This window comes from Myzus persicae, unplaced genomic scaffold (assembly GCF_001856785.1).
Source record: "Myzus persicae strain clone G006 unplaced genomic scaffold, MPER_G0061.0, whole genome shotgun sequence".
Classification (NCBI taxonomy): domain Eukaryota; kingdom Metazoa; phylum Arthropoda; class Insecta; order Hemiptera; family Aphididae; genus Myzus; species Myzus persicae.
Window position 1 is genome coordinate 377,943 of NW_019104133.1, and position 21,862 is coordinate 399,804.

Consider the following 21,862-nt stretch of genomic DNA (forward strand, 5'->3'; position numbering starts at 1 on the left):
GTTTTTCTAAAATATTAATTGAATTTATGTCATTCTAATTCAACTTACATAATTTTTTAATTCATATTTTTCTTTCAAATCTTTTTTAATGCACTATTAATTATTATGACGAGTTTATAAGTTTTACTTTAATATATATTTACACTTGATAATTATATGGACTTTTACAATTATCTTAACATATTTTAATTTTGATTAATCCTTTTTAGTCTTTATTTTGATTCAGGGAGTGGCACAACCATCAGGAGGGTTGGAAGTGTTGATGACTGGGTCTGCTAATATATCTTGAAGGAGTCATGCTCAAACTTTAAACCAATAATAACTTATTTTCACATTTGATCACTAATTTCATAACAAATATAAAAATCATATCTGTGTAATAGAAAAAAAATCAAAAATATGGTATGAATTATGCAATGTAGAAAAAAAATATTAAAAAAATAGGACTATATTATACATTATATTTTATCTGAAATTGGCATTAATGTGTTATAGAACTGTTGTTCTATAATTAACAGACAGTCGGTGAATAATTACTAAACAAATTGTAAGTGTATAACAGGGTGATTTGTTATGCATGCACATATCCATTGTTCTCTGTAATAGTAAATTTATTCAAATTCTGATTTTTAGAATTCTTAAATACACCCAAGGATCATCTTTTTAAATTTCTAATATTTTTCGTACTACTTAAGGAGTGTCCTGTGATGAAACAAACTTCTATTTTTCAAATGAGAAACCCTTTTTTACTGCAAATTATTTAGTGGAAGATTCTTTTAAAATTTTGTTTTATTTAAATTAAAATTTTAACAAGTAATTACTGAGTTATAAAAATGTTTATACTGACTACTGTGGATAATAATTCTTAAAACCTTTATCTAATATTGGTTGTAGTATTTATCATACTTGGATCATTTTTACAAATTATTTTTATTGATAAATCAATAGTAATTACTAACTTTTTTAAATTGTCTAAGCGCCTATCTGTTTAACCCATTACCATGATAAAATATTATGCTTATTACACAAAGTTAATAATAATAATCTTAATAATATGTGTAACTTACTTGTTTAATTCAAATTTAAATTTAACACTTGGCTACTATGTTTTTTTTTTTAATCAACCATTTATAAACCTCAAATTTTGTTCACAAGGATAAGTATAAAAAAAAAATAAATAGGAATACTATTGAAATTGGCCCTATGTCCCCAGTTTGCCCAGTTGCTCCACTCTATCTATGTACCCTTATGGTTTTGTTTTCTATTAGTAATGAGTAATAATTAATAACAGTTGCAATGATTATAACAATTGAAACAATAAATTTATAACTTATTATGTAGTATGGATGTAAACACTATGAAACAGGACTTGAGAGGCATAAGAAATATTAGAACAAATGGAAATATAATAAATTCTTGAACCAAATATATTGGTCTGGGAACCATTTGAAATAATTAATCACTCATATAGTCAAACACAATACACCGGGCGGCTAGGCGGCAGGCAATTTAAATTTTANAAATATATTGGTCTGGGAACCATTTGAAATAATTAATCACTCATATAGTCAAACACAATACACCGGGCGGCTAGGCGGCAGGCAATTTAAATTTTACAATCTAACTATGCATTTTTGTCATTTTATTCAACCAGCCACAATGGTTGCATCTCACTGCCCCTAAAAACGAGTTAGCATCAAATGTATTATATTATTTGCATCAATAAACTCGATACTCTACAAGTCGTCTGTACGACTACACTTCAGTCAAATTGTTCTCCAAATGCAATCCTCTCGGTTTGCGAGGTCTAAATTTATCGCAGATATCTCCAAAAGACGTCCTAAAGGCGGTTGGGTGCAGCGATAACTAACAAAAGGTACATTTTACTATTTAATATTTCGACGAAAAAATATAATTGTATTGCAGTTTTGGGTTTGAACTTCAGAGTGACCTGATCGTCCACTGCTCATTTTATTTTCGGGCTCTTCGACAACCTGTCATGGAGCTCGGTCCCTCCCATCACTAATTGACGACTCGACTCCGGAGAACTCTGCGGATCGGGCATTTGTAGTTCGCACAGACGGAACGCATTGTAGGTTGGCGGCCCTCGTCGTAAACAGCCAACAGGCGATGACCACGAAGTACCAACCACCAAGCCCAAGGTTCACCTGGAAAACATTTCAAGGTCAAAGACGCCAGTCGCCCATTGGATGACACCCATCCACGATAAATATTGTGTATTGATATATTCAATATGACCAATACACGGTCAACAATATTGTCAATATCGAATATTGACCGTGTATGGGCCACTTACCCTGAGTCCAGACTGACTTGGAGACTCGGACCCTCTGCAGTCTGTATCATAAACAGTGGCGGTTTTACGGGGAGGAGGGGGTCTAGGGGGTCTGGACCCCCCCCCTAGACCCCGTGTTTAGGCTGTGATACATTATGGCATTTATTATATTGATTTATAATCAATGATTATGGGTTCTAGGATCTCGGGTTTTGACTAGCTATTGCAACTTTTATATGCGGTTACACGCTTATACATAATTCTGGTGATTTCATCATTATTATTCCGTGTATTTGAATGTTTGCTACAGCTATATATAGTTATTTATATTTGCCCTGAAATTATGATGTTTACGATATCTATTATCTGTAATAATAATAGAGTTTGGCCGTTCGAAAAATGTCACTGCAGCCACGGCGATAAACTGTCGTCTGTCAATCACTTTTCAGCCGTCGTGCATCGCGCCTGTCTAGGGTTACCACCCTGTGTCTTTTAGAAAAGAGTACATAATATAAAAACTCAGATTACATAGTTAATATTTATTTAATTAACAAGACATTTTATATACTAAACTATGTATGAATACTTAATACAGAAATGCATAATATTATCATAGGTATATGATACATTTGGTAAAAAATTAGTTTTTATTAATAATTTTAATTAGGTACACGGGTATTTGATTAATATAATATAGGTATGTTTAAGAATTTAATATTTATTACTACTTCGAATTTTTCAGTCGAAAAAATTTTCACAGCACCGTGGTTAGACCCATCTGTACGAACTCCAATAAATGAAATATTGTTATCATTAANATTATACAATTTAAAAAAATCAATTTATCAACAGAGTACTGATGCAGTGTGAGTACATTGGTAATTTTAATGAAATCCATAATGCATTTAAAAAACGCCGTATGATTGGACCAGCCAAAGAAAGAGCTATTACTTCAATTTTTGAAGAAGGATTATCCTGCGAGACTCACAGAGAAAAAGAAGCAGAACGATTAATAAAAGAAGGTACCTACTTCATATCATTATTCATTAAATTTGGTTAAGTTTAAAATTTATAAGATATATCTTTTATAAAAATATAATACATATTATCTCCAAAACTATAATATACTATAGTAGTTTATTTTTAAAACAGGAGGACCCATTCCTGCAATCTTGCCCTCGGGAAATGCATTGAGAAATCTTAAGTTCCGCAGTAATGAGATGAAAAAAAGGCACAGGGATGTATTAATTGCTTTATCATTGATGAGGCAAGAAGAAGATTATAAGGGTACGCTTCGTAATATGGGCATACATCCATTCTTCATACATTATAACAGTAGTGAACAAATTCATCTATATAGAAACTATACTAAGAATGTTAGTCACCCATTACTTGTTATCGATGCAACAGGATCAGTAGTTAAAAGTTTTAAAAAGTTTGGAAATGAGAAGACAAAACCGATTTTTCTGTATCAAGCCATGGCCTATGATCAAAAAAAAAAATACGGATTTATTGTAACAAATATGTTGAGTGAAAAACATACTAACATAATGATTTTTAATTGGTTATCCGAGTGGTTAAATAGTAATGTTCAACCACCAAAAGAAACTGTATGCGACATGTCTTTGGCTCTATTGTCGGCTATTACACGATGTTTCACACAATACTCTTCGTTGACTGACTACATAAATGTTTGCGCTGATTTAGTAATAAATGAATTACCACGTCATGAGTCTCATCTATTACCAAGGTAAGACCATATATTTTTTACTTATCATTAACTATTAAATAAGGTGGGTTGGAAAAATATATACTTATGACTTAGAACAAAGGGTTTAAATTGATTGGCCATATATGGCTCTTAAAATTATTCAACGACTAAGTATTTTTAGTAGATCAAACAGAACAAAAACAAAGATTATTTTTCTATACTTCCCGAATTGACTCCTTGAAGGTATTATATTTGTACTTTGTATGTGTCACACAGAGCCTCCTCTGCTATGGATAATCAGGAAAAAATATATAAATTATACATTTAATAATTGTAAATAATATATTAGATTAATAATAAAATAAGTCAAACTAAAAAAAAAAACTCAAAACCGACCAATAAAAGATTAACATACTTTTACACTTCCTGGCAATCTAAAACTCAGATTATAAAAAGAAATGGTGTCATGAGTCGTGACCATTTCAATTAAAAATATCTCTCCTCAATTACCAAAATAAAACACTAAGCTAAGTACCACTAATGGGTGTCTTCTTATTCAAGTAATCATGTTATTTATAGCTCTTATTGTATATGTTTATTGTGCAATAATTTGTAAAGGTTATATATGTAAATTGAAATAGGTGTTTCGTTCGAGTTGATGTTGCACATTTCATGAAAATGGCAGCAAGATGGGTTCCTTTAAAAACCGTTTCAAGACGCGTCAAAGAAGTTATTTTGAGAACCATGGGTCAAATGATAAAGTGTCAAAGTCTTAATGATATAAGAAGTATACTACTCTCCCTTTTTATTGTCATAACCAGTGAAACTGATGGTCTTAATAAAGTCACAGGAATAGAAACACCATGCGAAATGCATAAAAAAAAATTGGTCAGTTATGCATCATCAGGTAATTTAAAATGAATGTGTACTCAATTAGTATTTGATCTGATATTTAGCCAATATTATATATTATAAAGACAGAAATTTGGTTTTTTCTCGTTTCAATCAATTAAAAAAAAAAAAAAAAAAACATTTGACTTACCATTTTTAACGTATACATTATATTGAAACTCACGCTACGCCACTAATTGGTATATTGAATAATACACAAATAATTAGTCACCGTGTAATGGTTGTTATTAATAATTGTAGGTATACCTATAGAATATTTTGTTAGATCAATATTTATATAAGATTACTTATAGATTACCTATATTTATGGTTATAGACTAGAGTTTAAACTCGATTGAAGTATGTCACATAAAAAGCAAAAATCGTTAACACATTTTTTCAAAACCACATCAACATCTGGTAATTTTAAAGCTCTTAATTTGGCAAATTCGTCAAACATTAACGAGAAAGAGAAACCATCAACAAATAAAAGATCTGCTTCTCCATCATCAAATGCTTCTAATAATCCTAAAAAATCACAATTGGATTTTCCTGCACTGATCTCTACGTCTTCATTTGATATTTCTTTCTACAAAAATAAAAAACTTGATCAAAATGATATACTAAATGTTTTAAATAACCTCTGGAAACCCGACATTCAATTTAACTTTCCAACAAAAACTTATATTTGTGGAAAGGAAAAAAAGGAAAAAAATCTTAAATTTCAGTATTCTTGGTTGATGCGATTTTCTTGGTTGGCATACTCGGCTATAGAAAATGGTGCATATTAACGAAGGTGAAAAAAATTCTCAATTATTAGGCAGCTTAGTATTAAAAAAATTTGATAATTGGAAACATGCAGTTGAAAATTTTAATAAGCATTCTTCCCTTGAATATCACAAACAATGTTTATCTGATGCGAGCAATTTTTCTAACGTATTAAAAAACCCTGAAACATCTATTATCAACATGATACAAACCGAAAGAATGAAACAAGTATTAGAAAATCGACAAAATATTAAACCCATAATTGAAGCCATAATGTTGTGTGGGCGTCAAAATATGCCTTTAAGAGGACACCGTGACTGGGGACGTATACATGTTGATGATACTCTAAAAAATAATCAAGGCAATTTTCGTGAAATTATTCGTTATCGAGCACAGGGAGACGATGTATTAAGGACAGTTCTAGACAGTGAAAAAACAATAAAATACCTAAGTAACACAAGCCAAAACGCTATCATAGATTCTTGCAACTCAGTTTTACTCAGTAAAATTGTAGCATCGGTAAATAAGGCAAAATGTTTCGCAGTACTTGCTGACGAGACATCTGATATTTCCGGAGTAGAACAAGTTTCTTTATGCGTCAGATATGTTGACTTGGACAAATTAGAACTCCATGAAGATTTTCTACAATTTATTCCAACAAATGATACTACGGGAAAAGGACAAGCAAATTTAATTTTAGAAAATCTTAGTACGTTTGGTGTAGAGCTAAAATATCTTCGTGGCCAAGGATATGATGGCGCAGCAGCAATGTCGGGAAGATATAAAGGTGTACAAGCGCACATAAAAAAATTGTATCCTTCTGCCATATATGTACACTGTTCTGCCCACTTATTAAATCTTGTCGTATCTAAATCATGTTCTCTCCAACCTATAAGAAATTGTCTTGGGGTAATAAGTAAAACGCGGGATTTTTTTGTGTATCCAAAAAGAAAATCAGTTCTCACACAAAAAATTGAAAATTCTCCAGACAATCCCTCGAAAAAAACACTAAAGCGTTGTTGTGAAACTCGATGGATCGAAAGTTATCACTCAGTTAATGATTTTTTAGAACTCTACGATTTTGTTGTAGAGTCTTTAGATGATATTTCAACGTGGGAAGACGTACGATACAAGTGGAAAAGCACAGTGTCTACGAAATTAAATTTTGAATGGAGAATTTATTGTTTCTTTGATAGTTTTAACAAAAAGATTTGGATTTGGATTACCGTTATCAAAACAGCTTCAAAAAATTAATATAGATTTAAGATTAGCTGTAAAGTTAGCTCATGAGACATATAAAGAAATACAAGCGTATAGAAATGATGCAGAAAACAAATTTGAAAAAATTTTTAAAGAAGCCTCTAAGATTGCCGATAACTTTCAAGTTGAAATTAAGATTCCAAGAACATCAAGTAGACAGACACTAAGAGTTAATATAAATACAACATCAGCAGAGGAATATTATCGTGTATCTGTATTTATACCATATCTTGAATCATTCGCTAATGAACTAAAAGAAAGATTTATTGACCACGAAACTACATTAAACTCTTTTCATTCATTATTTTCGAAAGAAGAATTAGATAATGATTTTATGACATTAGTCAATAATTACCAAGATGATCTGGAAAATGGAAAACCTGCAATTTTATAGGCTAAATACAAATTGTGGCAAAGGTGTTTAAAAAATTTGAGCGAAGAGCCAACTAATGCACTTCAAGCTTTATCACTTTGTAATAATGATATTTATCCTAATATATACAAACTGCTTCAAATACTAGCCACATTACCAGTTTCAACTTCATCGAATGAACGTACTTTTTCAAATATTAAGAGAATCAAAACCTACTTGAGGAACACCATTGGATAAGTAAGTAATTAAGGAAATCATAATTCATATTTTAAAATATTAAACATAATTTAATTAACATTTCTGAAAAGATTAAATGGTCTAGCTATGATGTGTATTCATAAAGATTTGAAATTAACAACTGACGAAGTTTTGGACAAATTGATAAAAAAAAAACGAAAAGTTGATTTTGTATTGTAACTAAAATGCTATGTTATAGTTTTTCGTTTATGTAAGAATTAAATTATATTTAGTTATTATTAATGGGTTATACTTTTTTGTCATTATGTATTATAAGATAATGTTAAAGGACCCCCCCCCCCCAGAAAAAAATCCAAAAACCGCCACTGACCATAAAAGAAATCACCGTGTGTGATCACATCGAACATGGTTTTATGGCATGTTTCGCGCGCCGCACATCGCACATGACGTGTTTAAGCACGATTAAAAGTAGTAGGTATGCTCTTGAATCGCGGTGGCAAGTGAGGTAGGCTCATAGAATAATATCACTCTACGGCTGGGCTGTGCAACATTATAATCGGGAACTTCTATAGATTTTTTGCGTACGTGACGTCAGCGTCATGCGCATTGGATCTGCACATGAATTAAGATAGGTTATCTTAATTCATGGATCTGCATGATCGACGTCCTGATTATATTTTCCATGACAAGATAGAAGTAATGGTTATTTCTATCATGGTCAGTACTCAACAGTCAGTACTTCAGTGATCAGTAGTCATATTTTGCAGTTCGCTTTTCCCACTGTTTAAAATTGAAGTAATTACTTCTTCAAGCCTATATAATATTCACTGCAAAAATCCATAACCAGTATCACATCATGGACTTTGCTGGGCAGAAGAGCGAGTGAGTTAAATACTTTCATCAAGTCCTATATTTATATTATTATTATGTTATTATCGGACGCCCACCAGACCTACCTAATCGACCATCTGCGGCCATTTTCCTGTTTGGATTGTTTTCGATAAATCCTGAAAGTCCGGTGACTATTACGAAAACTTTTTTGCAGATGTATTGACCTACTTTTATTTAATTGGAACTCAACATGGAGTAGGTACTTATTACCAACGACTTTTCACGGTAATGGCGAAAACAAAAATATGAATTCATGAGCCAACTGCAATTTTCCAACATGCCTAATACAGTAGCATAGATATTTTTATGGTATTTTTTGAACAAAATAAATTGAGTACATTAAAGTTTGACCTACATAGCTGATTGGTGTTTAAACATATTTAATTCAAACCATCATGTTCTATACATATTCTATATAACATATAGACATTCAGTTTGTCTGATTTTCTGATTTTCTGTTGTTTTGTTCTCTGTAAGCTCGGAAAGTACTGGACTGTTTTCAATAAAAGTTATCAATATATTAGTAAAAACACTGAAAAAATTAAGATATTTTTTCAACCCCTATAGAGCAAGGCTTATATCTAGTTTTGACTCTCAGAAATCAAATACTTTTAATTTATTTTTTAAATATATTATATACTATTTTTTGATTGTTATTTATAATTTTTACAGAGCATCACCAAACAAAGATGAGGCAAAGCACGGACGGCATGACGCTCACAAACATCATGACACAATGGGAGAAGTCAGTTTAGTTTAATAATTTACAAACTTTAAATGTTTATGAAAATACATTGTATTATTTCCATTAGATTGTACAAGCCCAAGGCCAAGGGCTTCCTGATAATGTGAAGAACAAGCATGTTGATTTGTTAGTAACTATTACATTTCTATGTGTTTGCCAAGATTTTTTTTTAATTTCTTCTTTTTTAATTTAGGGTTGATAATCATGTGAAAGAAGTGAATCCACATTCTGAAAGCTTGGGTACATATCAAATTGATATGTATGGAAATTGTGTGGAAAGAGATCTTAAATATCATCACAGCTCTACATAATATCTTAGCAACTTAACCATATTTTAATATTATTATTCCAAAGAGAGAATAGAAAAAAGCATATGCACCTTAAAAACAAAATATTGTTTGCACTAATTATTTTTACTGATTTTGACATGATTAAATTTAATCCTCTATTACTTTATATTTGTATTAATAATAATAACAATAAAATAACATAGTTTTATGATTTTTAATTTGACCAAAAATAATAAATGAAAATCTAATACGGTCATGTGGTCCAGTAAATCACATACCAAACAAATACCTGTTTTTACTAGAAAATATTATTTAAAATATTGAAGTCAACATGCTTTGCTAATTTTTTTATTTTATAACTAATTTTTTTAAATATAGTATTATTTTTTTATATACCACAACTTTAAGTATTTATCATAACCTTTTGGCAGTAAAAAGTATTGGAACTTATAGTTTATAATTTTTTGTCGCTTCCTGTTACATTTTAAAATATATGCACAATGTATATTAGGCGAAAACTGAAAAAATACATACATAGCTCAACCCAGTGCTGTATATTAATGAAAATTCCGAAGTAGAAAATTACTGTCTGGAATCTAGATACATTCACATACTCTGTAATTATTATTTATTTATAATAATTTTAATGTGCTAAAGCCTTTTGAATACCTATATGATTAAATATAATTGACAATGAATACAAGAACAGACAAACATGATTACACAATCAACATTAACTTCACAAAGTGTAGACTATAAAAAGTATTTATAATTTAAATACTTAATTAAGTATGACAGAATAAAAAAAAGTAATAATATTTAAATAAAAAACTTTATGAACTTGACATTTTGAAATGTAACTACATGACAATAATTGTAATTATATTGTGAATTTTCTCATTAGATACTAATGAGCTTAACTTTAAGAAACCTCAGTATAACTAGTCCTTAATTTTTGTTTGTGAGGAAGGGAGAAAGTACTAAACAATATACAACAATACATCAGATATCCACTATTGTACTACAGTAGAAAACGAGGTAACTGGCAACTGCGGTGCTTAGAGGGATGCTTCCCTGCCCCCCGGATCTACTATTACAAGTAATTAGTAGCCATTGTTATATTTAGCAGTTATCATAACTCCCTATCTCCAACACAAGCTGCATAAGCTTACAGGAGGTAGGTAACCAATTATTATTCAATATTATTCAATTGTACAATATGTTTTTAAAGGGTCTACAACAGGCATGTCCAACCGTCTTCAACATGCGGGCCACATTCAACATTAATATTTATACTGGCACAGGTTGGGGATGCCTAGTTTACACCATAGACCTATAAAGGAATGGACTGATAATGCACACTACATTGGTATCATTTATATCCACAATTAAATAGAGAAAAAGAAAAGTTCAACAACATATTTAGAAAAATATAGTATACACCTTGAGAAGTTACGTCCCATTCTATTACATCGGTAATGGGCATAGACTATCTCTTTCTAACAATGTTGGCATTTGGGAACCTATAGTATGGTATGGAAGCCGCACAGTCCATATAATAATAAGCCCATGGTCTACACTTAAGAAATCATGACCCATTATTTTGAAAATATTCTTTTTATATTATTTTATGTATTTTTAAAACAACATTTCTGAAAAAAAATATATTGTTCACTATTTTCTATACTTAAAATTTTTAAGTTTTTTACTTTTATAAATGACACCATACATTTTTTAATTAGCAGGTAAGCATAATACTATTCAGAGTATTTCAATGTATTAAAATAAAAGTGGTGTAGAAGAAGTTTGCTTGTAATATGTAGATATTTAAAATTTTGATTAACGGAGTAGGTAATCTACATTTTGGGGGTAACCCCTGTACCACTACTCCGTTCATCTAAACTTTAATGCTTATAACTAGAGATAGGATGTTTATGTGCTAAAAATAAGCAAAACTCTTATAGAAACTCCAAAATATCTAATCTACTTTAATAAGTGAAAAAAATTCGATTAAAAATATAAATCGTAAAATTGATAGACAAATAATACACATTTAAATTTTAAGTTTAATTTACAGAAAAAAAACGTATGATATGATTGAAAATAAATTTAAAAGTATAATCAAAATAAAATATATTAATAAAATAAAAACTCACAAATCTAAAATTTGAAAAAAAGTCTGACAGTGTATAAAAATCACATAAATTTCCAATATGAAAAAAAATGATGTTAAAACATAAAAAGCATTTATGGTTAAAAATGCAAAATAAAATTAATATAATCTGAATCAAGGGAGCACAAAACAAATTTTTAGCGAAGATAGCATTTTTAGAATCAAAGGAATAGTGCAAGTCATCAACATTATATCTATCTAATTCTAACTAACGAACTACTTATCTGAAATTTAATCTTTATAGAACTTTATAGTTTCCTGCTTCGTTACCTAAATGAAATGAAAAACGTAGTGGTTTTCAAAAAGGAAAGATAACTAAGTTGAAACATCAAAATGTTATAGTTCGCTCTTATATTTAAGCTGACAGTACAAGATTGGTAATGTTGAATACAAATTTGCCTGTTGTGTGCGAGAGAAAACAAATTGTGGACAGGGTTCTCTAATTTAGGTATATTTTAAATAATTTGATGAAGTCCTAAATTTACTTATCATACAGTTTGTTTTCGTCAGTTACCATTTGGAGTAAAATGTATAAATAAAATACAGATACCTATTTAAAATTGTAATATTATTGTTGATTTCTATAAAGGATTATTGTTCTTACAGCAAATTTACCATGGATATATTATGAAAGCAAGAATATACAATTAAAAAAATGTTAATCTAAGTTTAGATCAAGCACTGGTTTTAGTCTTCTATTTTTGATTTACATGTTTAATTTGTAGTTAGGCCACTTTAAACTGTTTAGGTAATGTTAGCATATAACAATAAAGAACTATAACACATTTTTAATGCCAAAAGTATGTATTCAATAAAATTAAAATGTACGATTATTACGCCTATTCCAGTAGGTATACCAAAAAAAAAAAATATAGCTTAAGTATGAAATTGTGCAATTAAATATTTTGCAGCAGTGCAGTAGCAATGTGGATAATAAACATTTTAATATATGTAGGTTGTTAAATATTAAGTGGAGCTGTGATGATATTAAGATCTTGTTCCACGCAGTTGCCATACTCATCAAATTGATATATGCACGATTTTTCATCATGTGGATTTACTTCTTTCATTTTGTCATCAACCCTAAATTAAAAAAAAAAAAACGTTGTATGACCATGGTCAGGCTGATGATGTATACATTTCACGCGATCATATTGTTATCAAATGCACATGCATTGAACTTGTTAAAAAATACAGGATTCATATTATATACCTATATTAATAATTAATTAGGTATACTGAATTGAAGCAACTGTGACGGTTAATAAATGCATGGCAATATTTACATCAATAAATTATTCCAAATTGTTTATATGTATCATAATCTCAAGATTAAATTGAATTATCTGTTATGGGTGTTCTGCTTGTACTTATTAATTATGTAATTTGTAAAAATATTCAAAAGGGTTTCATACCAGTTTATTATTATAAAAATGAAAATAAAATAATCATAATTTGTATTTAATAGGCTAGACTGATATGGTGCTCAGTTGACCTCCATTATTTCCACTTCACACAATCTCATATGGTCATTTGCCTATTCCAAACGCTGAGAGCACATTCAATAGGGAAATTACCTGAGACAAATAAGGCATATGCCAAATAAACAAGATAATAGTAAACAGTGTATTGAGCAGTTATGCTACTGCAAAACTGAAAAATGATATTACGAGATGCATACAATTTTTTTAAGTCAAGTCCACATACAATTGAAATGTAATTTGTGAACAATTGACATGATATCCACAGAGAATAGGTTTAACATCTCAAAGTGATAACCTTAAATACAGCTATTAATAGGCTTGAAAGTTTCAATTCTAAATTGAACTAGGTTACACCTTGTTTTTCAAATATTTTGAATTTTTTTAAACAGCTATTTGTACCTATTTTGTAGCTCTGAAGTATGTTTGGTTAGAAGGACAGTCAAAAAAATAGTACTGAACATAAACATCCCAAAAAAAATAATTGAAAATAGTGATGAATATAAATAATACATGATATTTACCCCACGTGCATCCGGCTATTTAAAAAAGGGTCTGTACATACGGCCAAAAAGTACTACATTCATTTTTTGCTTGAGTGCTATTTTTATTTTGATATTATTATAAATCCCAGGTAATATTTAAAGAACCGCTGAAGCTATGTGAGGCTATAATGGTAAAACTGATATTCTTATCGAAATTAAGAAAAATATACTTAAAAACAAAACTGTTATCAGCCAATAACATTTTTGAATGGCATATGTTGTTAAAGTATCTATACTATATGTTCAAAATGAGATTAGTTCTGTGTGGCGACCTGTTTTCATTTGCAATGATCAGATTCCGTGTCCACTACAACGGTGCTTAGAGTTCTGTCGCATGACTAAGCCACTCCCATGAGCAGAACTTGACCATCTGGTATTGATCTCAATTTGAACAAAGTATAAGTTAGCCAAATTTCTCTCAATTTATTAGCTTTATTATAAGGAATACTAGACACAATTGCCACAATTAATAGCTACGACAATACTCTATGCTTACTGACATCTCGGTGAGTGACAACCATATAAAACATTAATAATTAAATTAAAGTTTTAACCTTTAACTAGTAAATTATAAGTAGTTAGTAACGAGTCCTCACGCATGCACATTTTATAACAATATGGTGAACAGTGAACAAAAAATGTAGGTATACAAACTTAATGGTTACTAACAATTCAACTCCATGATTGTTCTTCACATTATCAGGCATTCCTTGGCCTAGTAAAATCTAATAGAAATAATACAATTTATTTTTATAAATATTTTTAATTTATAAATTATTAAACTAAACTCACTTCACCCATTGTGTCGTGTTGTTTATGAGCATCATGACGTCCATGCTTTGCCTCATCTTTGTCTTGTGCTGATCTGTAAAAATTATGAATATCTATAACAACTTATACAAAATGTAGCTTATTAAAAAAAACAATATTAGCACTGCAATGAGTGTACATTAAAACCCCAACCATTGCTAGATGTACATACACAGTAAACAAAAAAAGTAGGTATACAAATTTAATAGTTACTAACAAATCAACTCCAAGATTGTCCTTCTTATTACTAGGTATTCCTTGGCCTAGTAAAATCTAAAAATCATACAATTAATTTTCATAAATATTTCAAATTTATAAATTATTAAGCTAAACTCACTTCACCCATTGTGTCATGATGTTTATGAGCATCATGCCGTCCATGCTTTGCCTCATCTTTGTTTGGTGCTGATCTGTAAAAATTATTAATTAAAATTAAAAAATATTACAACTTATACAAAATTTTGTTTAAAACAAAAAATTTAAAAAAAAACCATCTAAACTATTTATTCAGTTGAAGCAATCCTCAAATGTCAAAGGAATCATATAAAAAAAGAAAAAAATAGGAAATCAACCAGTAATACTCAATGGAGATCTAAAAAAATGGATATAATAATATATTATTGGGATTTAATTGCATAAATATTGGGTTCAAGTCTAGTGGTGACGATATCAAAAAAAAAATATGTACATATATTTTAATACCTAGAACAAAATTAGGATTCCACAGTGTGAAATGTCCAAATAATTTTTGAAATCTATTAGGTTTAAAAAGTATTGCACTCATTTTTTGAAATTTCTCACAAGCCTACTGGATAAGTTGACGTCATAAGCTACTGTATGGTGTAAATGGATAGTTGTACTAAACTTAACAATATTAATAAAACCAATAAAACTTCGACAAAAAATGGCCGCCGGCTAACCACACGGACAGATGACTGACTGCAACGGTCGTACGAAAAACAACCATCACGTAACGAATCATATAAATGGGACATTTCAAACAACTCACTCGTCATTTTTCCCGTCGAAATTCATGTTGCGATGTTTCTCGTTGTCTTTTCCGAAAAATTCAAATATTATTACTACGACGGTTGGATTTTATGTCGTAATGTCGACGTTATAGCGGCCGTGTGAGTGTGTGATACGGCAATGATCAACGAGCGTCTGATTTGTCGTTGTATCTATGTTTTCCAAATTTAACCGACGACGTTTGTTGTTTTTGGTTTGCACTTTGTTGTCTTCACGTCAGCGAGTCTTGTTTACGACGAGAGCCGAGCGCGGAGGGAAACGACGACGCGCGGTGACCTTGAACGCGTTTCCGACCTACCTCACCGACCCACCCGGTGAATAGCCCGCGGCGTCAGAAGTTTTCATTTCGTAGCGTCTAATTTTCGAATTATTTTTTCGAGTCTCGAGATCCGTTGAGGGTTCCCCGAGGCAATAACCGTAGCTGGTCTCGTATCTCATAGCCACCGTAGGTCACAAAAATTAGAAACTATGATTACAGCACCTACTCCGCGCAAGGTCTAAACAAAATAAATAAACTGAAATTTCAGAATTTCATTGGTACCTATTTTTACCTAGTGTTTTAATAATTATGGGTACTCGTGTGACGTGTATGTTAGAACTACGACCTATATGTGGCTATATAGACATAATAATGGAACTGTTGTAAATTGTAATTGTTAACGCGAGCACAAGTTCTGATTAAATGTACTTTATTCTTTTACATATTTTGCAAAACAATCAACCAGCAGGTAACATTTCTGTGTTACAGAATTACGAGTAGGTACGCGATTTTACCATTGTAGCCCGCAGCTGTCGGAAAAATGAGAATTTCCAATGCACTAATACTTCGATATAATCTCATATTTTAATAAATAATATTTTCGATAGGTCTTAGAAAGCCGTTTTATTGTTGCCCACGCTCATTACGCGTCTGCGTCTGCACCTGGACTCTGGAGCCGTCCCGCCTCTCTCGCCCGAGACGAATCGCAGAACGTATTAGGTACCTACTCGGAAAACGGGATGACATTTTCATGGAAAAAACGTTTCCTTGTTCTACGCAATATTCCAGTTTCTCCTCATGAAAACGCCTAAATAATCGGAGCTCAATAATTCGGGAGTGAGGCCTGCGCGCGTAGGACGTTGGTACTTGGTGGGTTTGGGCGTACTCAATCCGGAGTGGCGGTTACCTGATATTTTCTTGTCGGTCCCGTCAACAGCCTGCCCGCTCGGCCACAGCAACAGCGCAACCGCCATTGAGCAATATTTATTCGTTGTATGATCATTCAGTATTTCACATTTTTCCCGGGTACTTCACAGTTGTCAGTTTCACTTCTCTGCCCGTCTCGAAGCCAGCAGGATTTCAAAATATCGAACAACACCCAATAAGAGAAATATTTCGTGCCCTTTTTCGAGTCCCGAACGATTATTCTGTCTATTTAAATTGTATTCCAGCATTAAGGTTTTATTTACCTTATAGACCGCTCGCCAGACGACGATGGAGTTCAATTTCAACATCGGGGGTGTAGTCACCGATGAGGTTTTGAAGATAAACAACACACTAACGGTCCAGGGACACGAGGAAAACGATGGGTGAGTACCTACCTACGTCATGATGGGCACAACTATGGACATATTTTTTTAAGGAAGGGCTTGATGTTTTAAACTTAAATATGATAAAAAAAATTGGAGAGGGCTTCGGATAAAACTAGAAGTGCTTAGAAAAAATAAAAATTAATTGTTTGGAACTTGTATTGAGGATATATTTTTAAGAAAAAAAATCAAATTTTTTCGATTAATTTTTTCCGCCTCATGTAGAGTTCTTGTAATATATTATTACAACAGTCATTAACAGATGTTCCTATTTGAAGTACGAAAATGTAACCAAGCTACAGCAGATTATTCAAATGTTACTATTATCGTTTAGATATGTTTATTTTTTTTAAATTTATTATTTGATTAATACAAAATGATATAAAGTATTAAAGAAAATAATAAAAAAAGCGAGTAAGTAGATGTCGCTCTGCTGTACATTAGGTATCTAGGAGGTCGGTGTAATGGATGGTATTAAATTCAAATTCAATGAATTGTATACGAAAAACGATTCTGAGCGGAGATGGTATGTAAGTCTAGGATATTTTATATTGTTATTACTTATTAATAATATGGTAGCCGCTAGCCGATAAGTTGAATTAATATTATTCTTAAATTATCAATGATTCTGGAAAAATATTAAATATACTTATTACTTATATAAGATCGGACTATTTTGAACCGAATTACAATAAAATGATAATCGTTATACTTATAGTGTTAATATGCAATCTTTTCCAAATTTGAACTTAAAATGTCTGTAAAAAATAACTGCATTCGTATATTTTTTAGATTTTTTTTTATTTAAAGGAAAAAAACTACTTAAGTGGAACTTCGTTTTAAATTTTCAATTCTTAGCTATAAAATTTTCAAATTTTATACATTTTTAACTACAAGTCATTTTCAATTTGATAAATATTGTCAACATTTGAACTTTAAATGCTTATAAAAAAAATCTTGCCTATGTATTTTCAATATTTTTCAACTGATATTGTAACAATTGATCAAGAGTCTTGTATTAAATTTGCATGCTTTTTGACCCAATCAATAAAATTGTATTGACATTTATAAAAAATAAAATGAAAATTGAAAATGTCCGTCAACAGCTTAAAACGAGTCGAAATTTGAAAATGTTATCAAGTAAATGAATTGATAAACATTTGGTGTAAATTTAAAGTGTCTACTGTAATTAGTATTAGAATTACAGCAAAATAAGAAAATCGCTACGAGAGAAATCGAATGAATATCCAATGTTGTAAAAATTTCAATTTCAAACGCTCATAAAAATTTAATTTGACTTTCCGTTAGAAATATAGGTAAACAATTTGGTAAAGAATCTTGTATAAAATTTTTAAATCTTAGTCCTTAGATATAAAAAGAAAAATTTTTATGGATTTCTAACTAAATATAATTTGCTAATTTTCGTGATTTAACGAATTTTGTCAAATTTCTGACTAAATGTTCATAAAAAATTACTGTGGATTTAAGCTCAAATTTTTTGTTTAACCTAACCTTGTATTACATTTACCAGTTTTTTAACAGAGCGAAAATTTTTTTATCGACTTTAGTTTAAAAAACACAAATAATAATCAAACATTTCATATATGCCTATAAATAGTTTAACGCAAATCAATATTTTTAAAATGTTATGGTGTATAGAAAATGCTAACACAAATATTCAGTGAAAATTTCATGTATCTACGGTCATTTTTGTTAGAGTTACACTAAAAACCAAAATTGGTTAATTCCTATTTTTCCTTAATTGATTGTTTATTTTTCCTGTTGCTTTTGAAAACTATTGGGAATTTTAAATTATGACCTCCCGAATGCACCAGAAAAGCTGCTATTTAAGGAAATCGAAGCACTTTTACTGCAAGAAACCGTGATGAGACACAAAAAAATAAAAAGTAAATATAAAACACACATCATTGTGAAATCAATGCATTCATCGCTCCTCTCAGAATCTAAAATTACCTATACCCTTAAACTATATAATTATTATTGTATTATGAATCTTTCGTATATTATTATTAACAAATATTTTAAAAATATAAAATGGTACAATAGTATGGCACTCGCGTGGACTTATATTTCCGTGGTGTGTTTATTTTTTCTGGGCTTTATTTCCGTTAGATTTTTTTTGGGTTTTTTCCCCGTCTACCATAATATTGTAGGTATGCATTTGTGTTTTTATAGTTTGAAAAACATAATGAGATTGATCATTGACGAAATGGGTAAAGCATCAGCTGTATCTCAAGAGTTGAAGGTGCCAATCACCAGCGCCAACAGACTTGTCAATTCTGATCATGTAATTTATATGATTACCGAACATGACAAGCCAGGGTAAGTCATACATATAATATTACCAATGTTTCTTTTTGGTTAATTTATTTGTTTCCAACAAAAATTACTGTATATTTTCTATTTTGTTAACTATATACCTAGTCATTTTGCTGTTGTTGGGTTTTTGAAGATGGGATGGAAAAAATTGTTTCTCTATGATAAACAAGCTGCCCGGTCAGAAGCCAGGGTTTACTGTTTGTTGGATTTTTACATCCATGAATGCAGACAGCGTAAAGGTTATGGAATTCGTTTGATTCAATGCATGCTACAGGTATAATAACTTTTCTTATAAGTATTATTCTAACATGATTCTGAATATTTTGATCTTAATACTGGCTATTTAAAAGTTACAATTCAACATTTTTAGGATACTGGTTTAGAAGCCAAACATTTAGCTATTGATCAGCCAACTAAAAAACTACTGCAATTTATGTGGAAGCATTTTCAACTATCTAAATTGGTAAACCAGGGAAACAACTTCGTTATCTTTGAAGAATTTTTTCACAATTCATGTAAGAATTTTAAATGTTTTAAAACTGTAACTTTTTTACTATTTACATTTTAATTTATAGCAAAAGTAGAAGAAAAAAATAATCACGACAATACTGGAAATCGGTATAAATATAGTTTAAATAGTTAAATTAATGAACTTAAAATATTTTTAAAAAATCCAATGTATTATTTTCTTAGAGCTGAAGCATATAAGAGTCAACCAATGTTTGGACGCCATGGAGCTCATAAACATCACGATTCAATGGCTGAAGTAAGTTTTAATTTTAATTATAGTTAAGTAATTTACAATACTTAAACATTGTTATTGTTTATACTCTATAGATTGTACAAGGTGAAGGCAATGCTGCATTTGTTAAGTTCAAGTACAACCATGACACCGATTTGTGAGTATTTTGACAAGTTATTTTATATCATAAAGTTTTTTAATCAAATTTCTTTTGATTTTGTAGTGTTGATAACCAGTTCAAGGAAGTTAATCCAAATCCTGATAGTAAAGGTGCGTTTAAGACTGACAACGATGGATACTCAGTTAAACGAGACCTGAAATTCCATCACAACTCTCTGTGGTAACATAAAATGACAACATATCCATACAATTATACTTTCTCCTAATGCGCTCAAATCACAATCAACTCCATCTCCATATTTAAAATTGTATTAGTATGAACTAAAACTAAAATATTTTTTTTGTTTAAAATACATAGTATAATTTTGCAATTGTCTACAAAATTAAGTTGTCCCACTTATGAAGTGTTATATATTTATTCATTTTTAACAGGGCTTATTTTATTTTTATTTTTGTATTGTGACATTTATTTTGTAAAATGCATAGTAAAGAGTTCAAACATTTATTTTAATAAACATTTTTGATAATTATATATTATTGCAATCAAAGTATTGTATTATTACTCCACCAAATTCTAAAATGTTAAGATTAAGTACCTAGTCAGTGCTGGTATATTGGTGTTTAGTATCTATATAAACCATATTAATGTATTGTAATTTTGAGAATGAAACTGGGCTGTATAATTTTGTTAGCATAGCTAATATAAAGTGATGGTGGGGTTTCTGTAGAAATATATGTATAATGTACCTATTCATAGTATTTCATAGATACTATAGGTATAACTACTGAGTGTTGGATGTGACAAAGTATACCTTTATATAAAAATAAAAAAACTGAATAATAGCAATGAAATTATTAATTTTGAAGTCCAGATTTTAAATTACTGAATTTGAATATTATTGTTATCGTTTACTCGTATTAAATATCGCAGTTATCTACAAATTGATACTTATGAACATTTAAAACTTATTTTTAAGAATTTTGGGTTACCATACAAAGTCTTTGGTGTGTCTAAAACTGGTGTAATTTTTACACTTACAGTACTTAATATATATATTTTTTCAACATCTAATGTGATAAAATATCTATTTTTAATCAGTATTTTTAATAAAAAGTATTGGAAACATATATTTGTGATGATAACAAACAAGTTATGAGTCCATCTTTCGGATCGAATCGACAACGCTTTCTAGAATGTTATATGTAAATCAAAATATAACATATTTGTTTTGAAATTAAGGCAATTGAATCTCCTACATTTATTTATAAAATAAAATTGATAACTGCTTTATTTTTAGTAAATCAGGACATAATTTGATAACATTTCTATTGTTACTTACCTTTACTATTTTTTAGAAGAACAAGTGTTCGAATGTATCATAAGGTAATATTTTAGACATGATAATTGATAATAGGTTTTATTTTTCCAAAAATTAGCGAAATTTTGATTTTAATACGTTACATATCTATTATAATTACTATTAATACCAAACCTCAACCACATGTTATAAAGCAGCAATACTGAATACGGGAAACTTAAATAGTTGGATGATACAACACACACTGATGATGAAGTAGCAAAGACTTGAAAGACTAAAGAGTAAATAAAATTATATTTTCAATCAAAATT

The 21,862-nt window shown here is 30.0% G+C and overlaps 3 protein-coding genes and 1 pseudogene across 3 annotated transcripts; 3 read left to right on the forward strand and 1 right to left on the reverse strand.

The window, feature by feature from the left end:
* The first annotated feature begins 5,867 nt into the window (after nucleotides 1–5,867).
* Nucleotides 5,868–7,320, forward strand: LOC111039078 (52 kDa repressor of the inhibitor of the protein kinase-like). The gene is made up of 2 exons (XM_022322390.1): nucleotides 5,868–6,807; nucleotides 6,863–7,320. Exons 1-2 carry the CDS (start codon nucleotides 5,868–5,870, stop codon nucleotides 7,318–7,320), a joined length of 1,398 nt encoding a protein of 465 aa, XP_022178082.1.
* An 820-nt stretch (nucleotides 7,321–8,140) lies between these two features.
* Nucleotides 8,141–10,856, forward strand: LOC111039102 (annotated as a pseudogene).
* A 734-nt stretch (nucleotides 10,857–11,590) lies between these two features.
* On the reverse strand, nucleotides 11,591–15,751 carry LOC111039099. The gene is made up of 6 exons (XM_022322421.1): nucleotides 15,442–15,751; nucleotides 14,770–14,842; nucleotides 14,650–14,705; nucleotides 14,415–14,487; nucleotides 14,292–14,347; nucleotides 11,591–12,679 (listed from the first exon to the last, which is right to left on the reverse strand). Exons 1-6 carry the CDS (start codon nucleotides 15,465–15,467, stop codon nucleotides 12,556–12,558), a joined length of 408 nt encoding a protein of 135 aa, XP_022178113.1. The 5' UTR covers nucleotides 15,468–15,751; the 3' UTR covers nucleotides 11,591–12,555.
* Nucleotides 15,752–16,246: 495 nt separating this feature from the next.
* Nucleotides 16,247–20,714, forward strand: LOC111039097 (alpha-tubulin N-acetyltransferase 1-like). Its single transcript, XM_022322416.1, has 8 exons — nucleotides 16,247–17,030; nucleotides 19,227–19,373; nucleotides 19,476–19,644; nucleotides 19,741–19,885; nucleotides 19,946–19,988; nucleotides 20,064–20,136; nucleotides 20,208–20,269; nucleotides 20,336–20,714. The coding sequence occupies exons 1-8, from the start codon at nucleotides 16,936–16,938 to the stop codon at nucleotides 20,454–20,456; spliced, it is 855 nt and encodes a 284-aa protein (XP_022178108.1). The 5' UTR covers nucleotides 16,247–16,935; the 3' UTR covers nucleotides 20,457–20,714.
* Nucleotides 20,715–21,862: the final 1,148 nt, after the last annotated feature.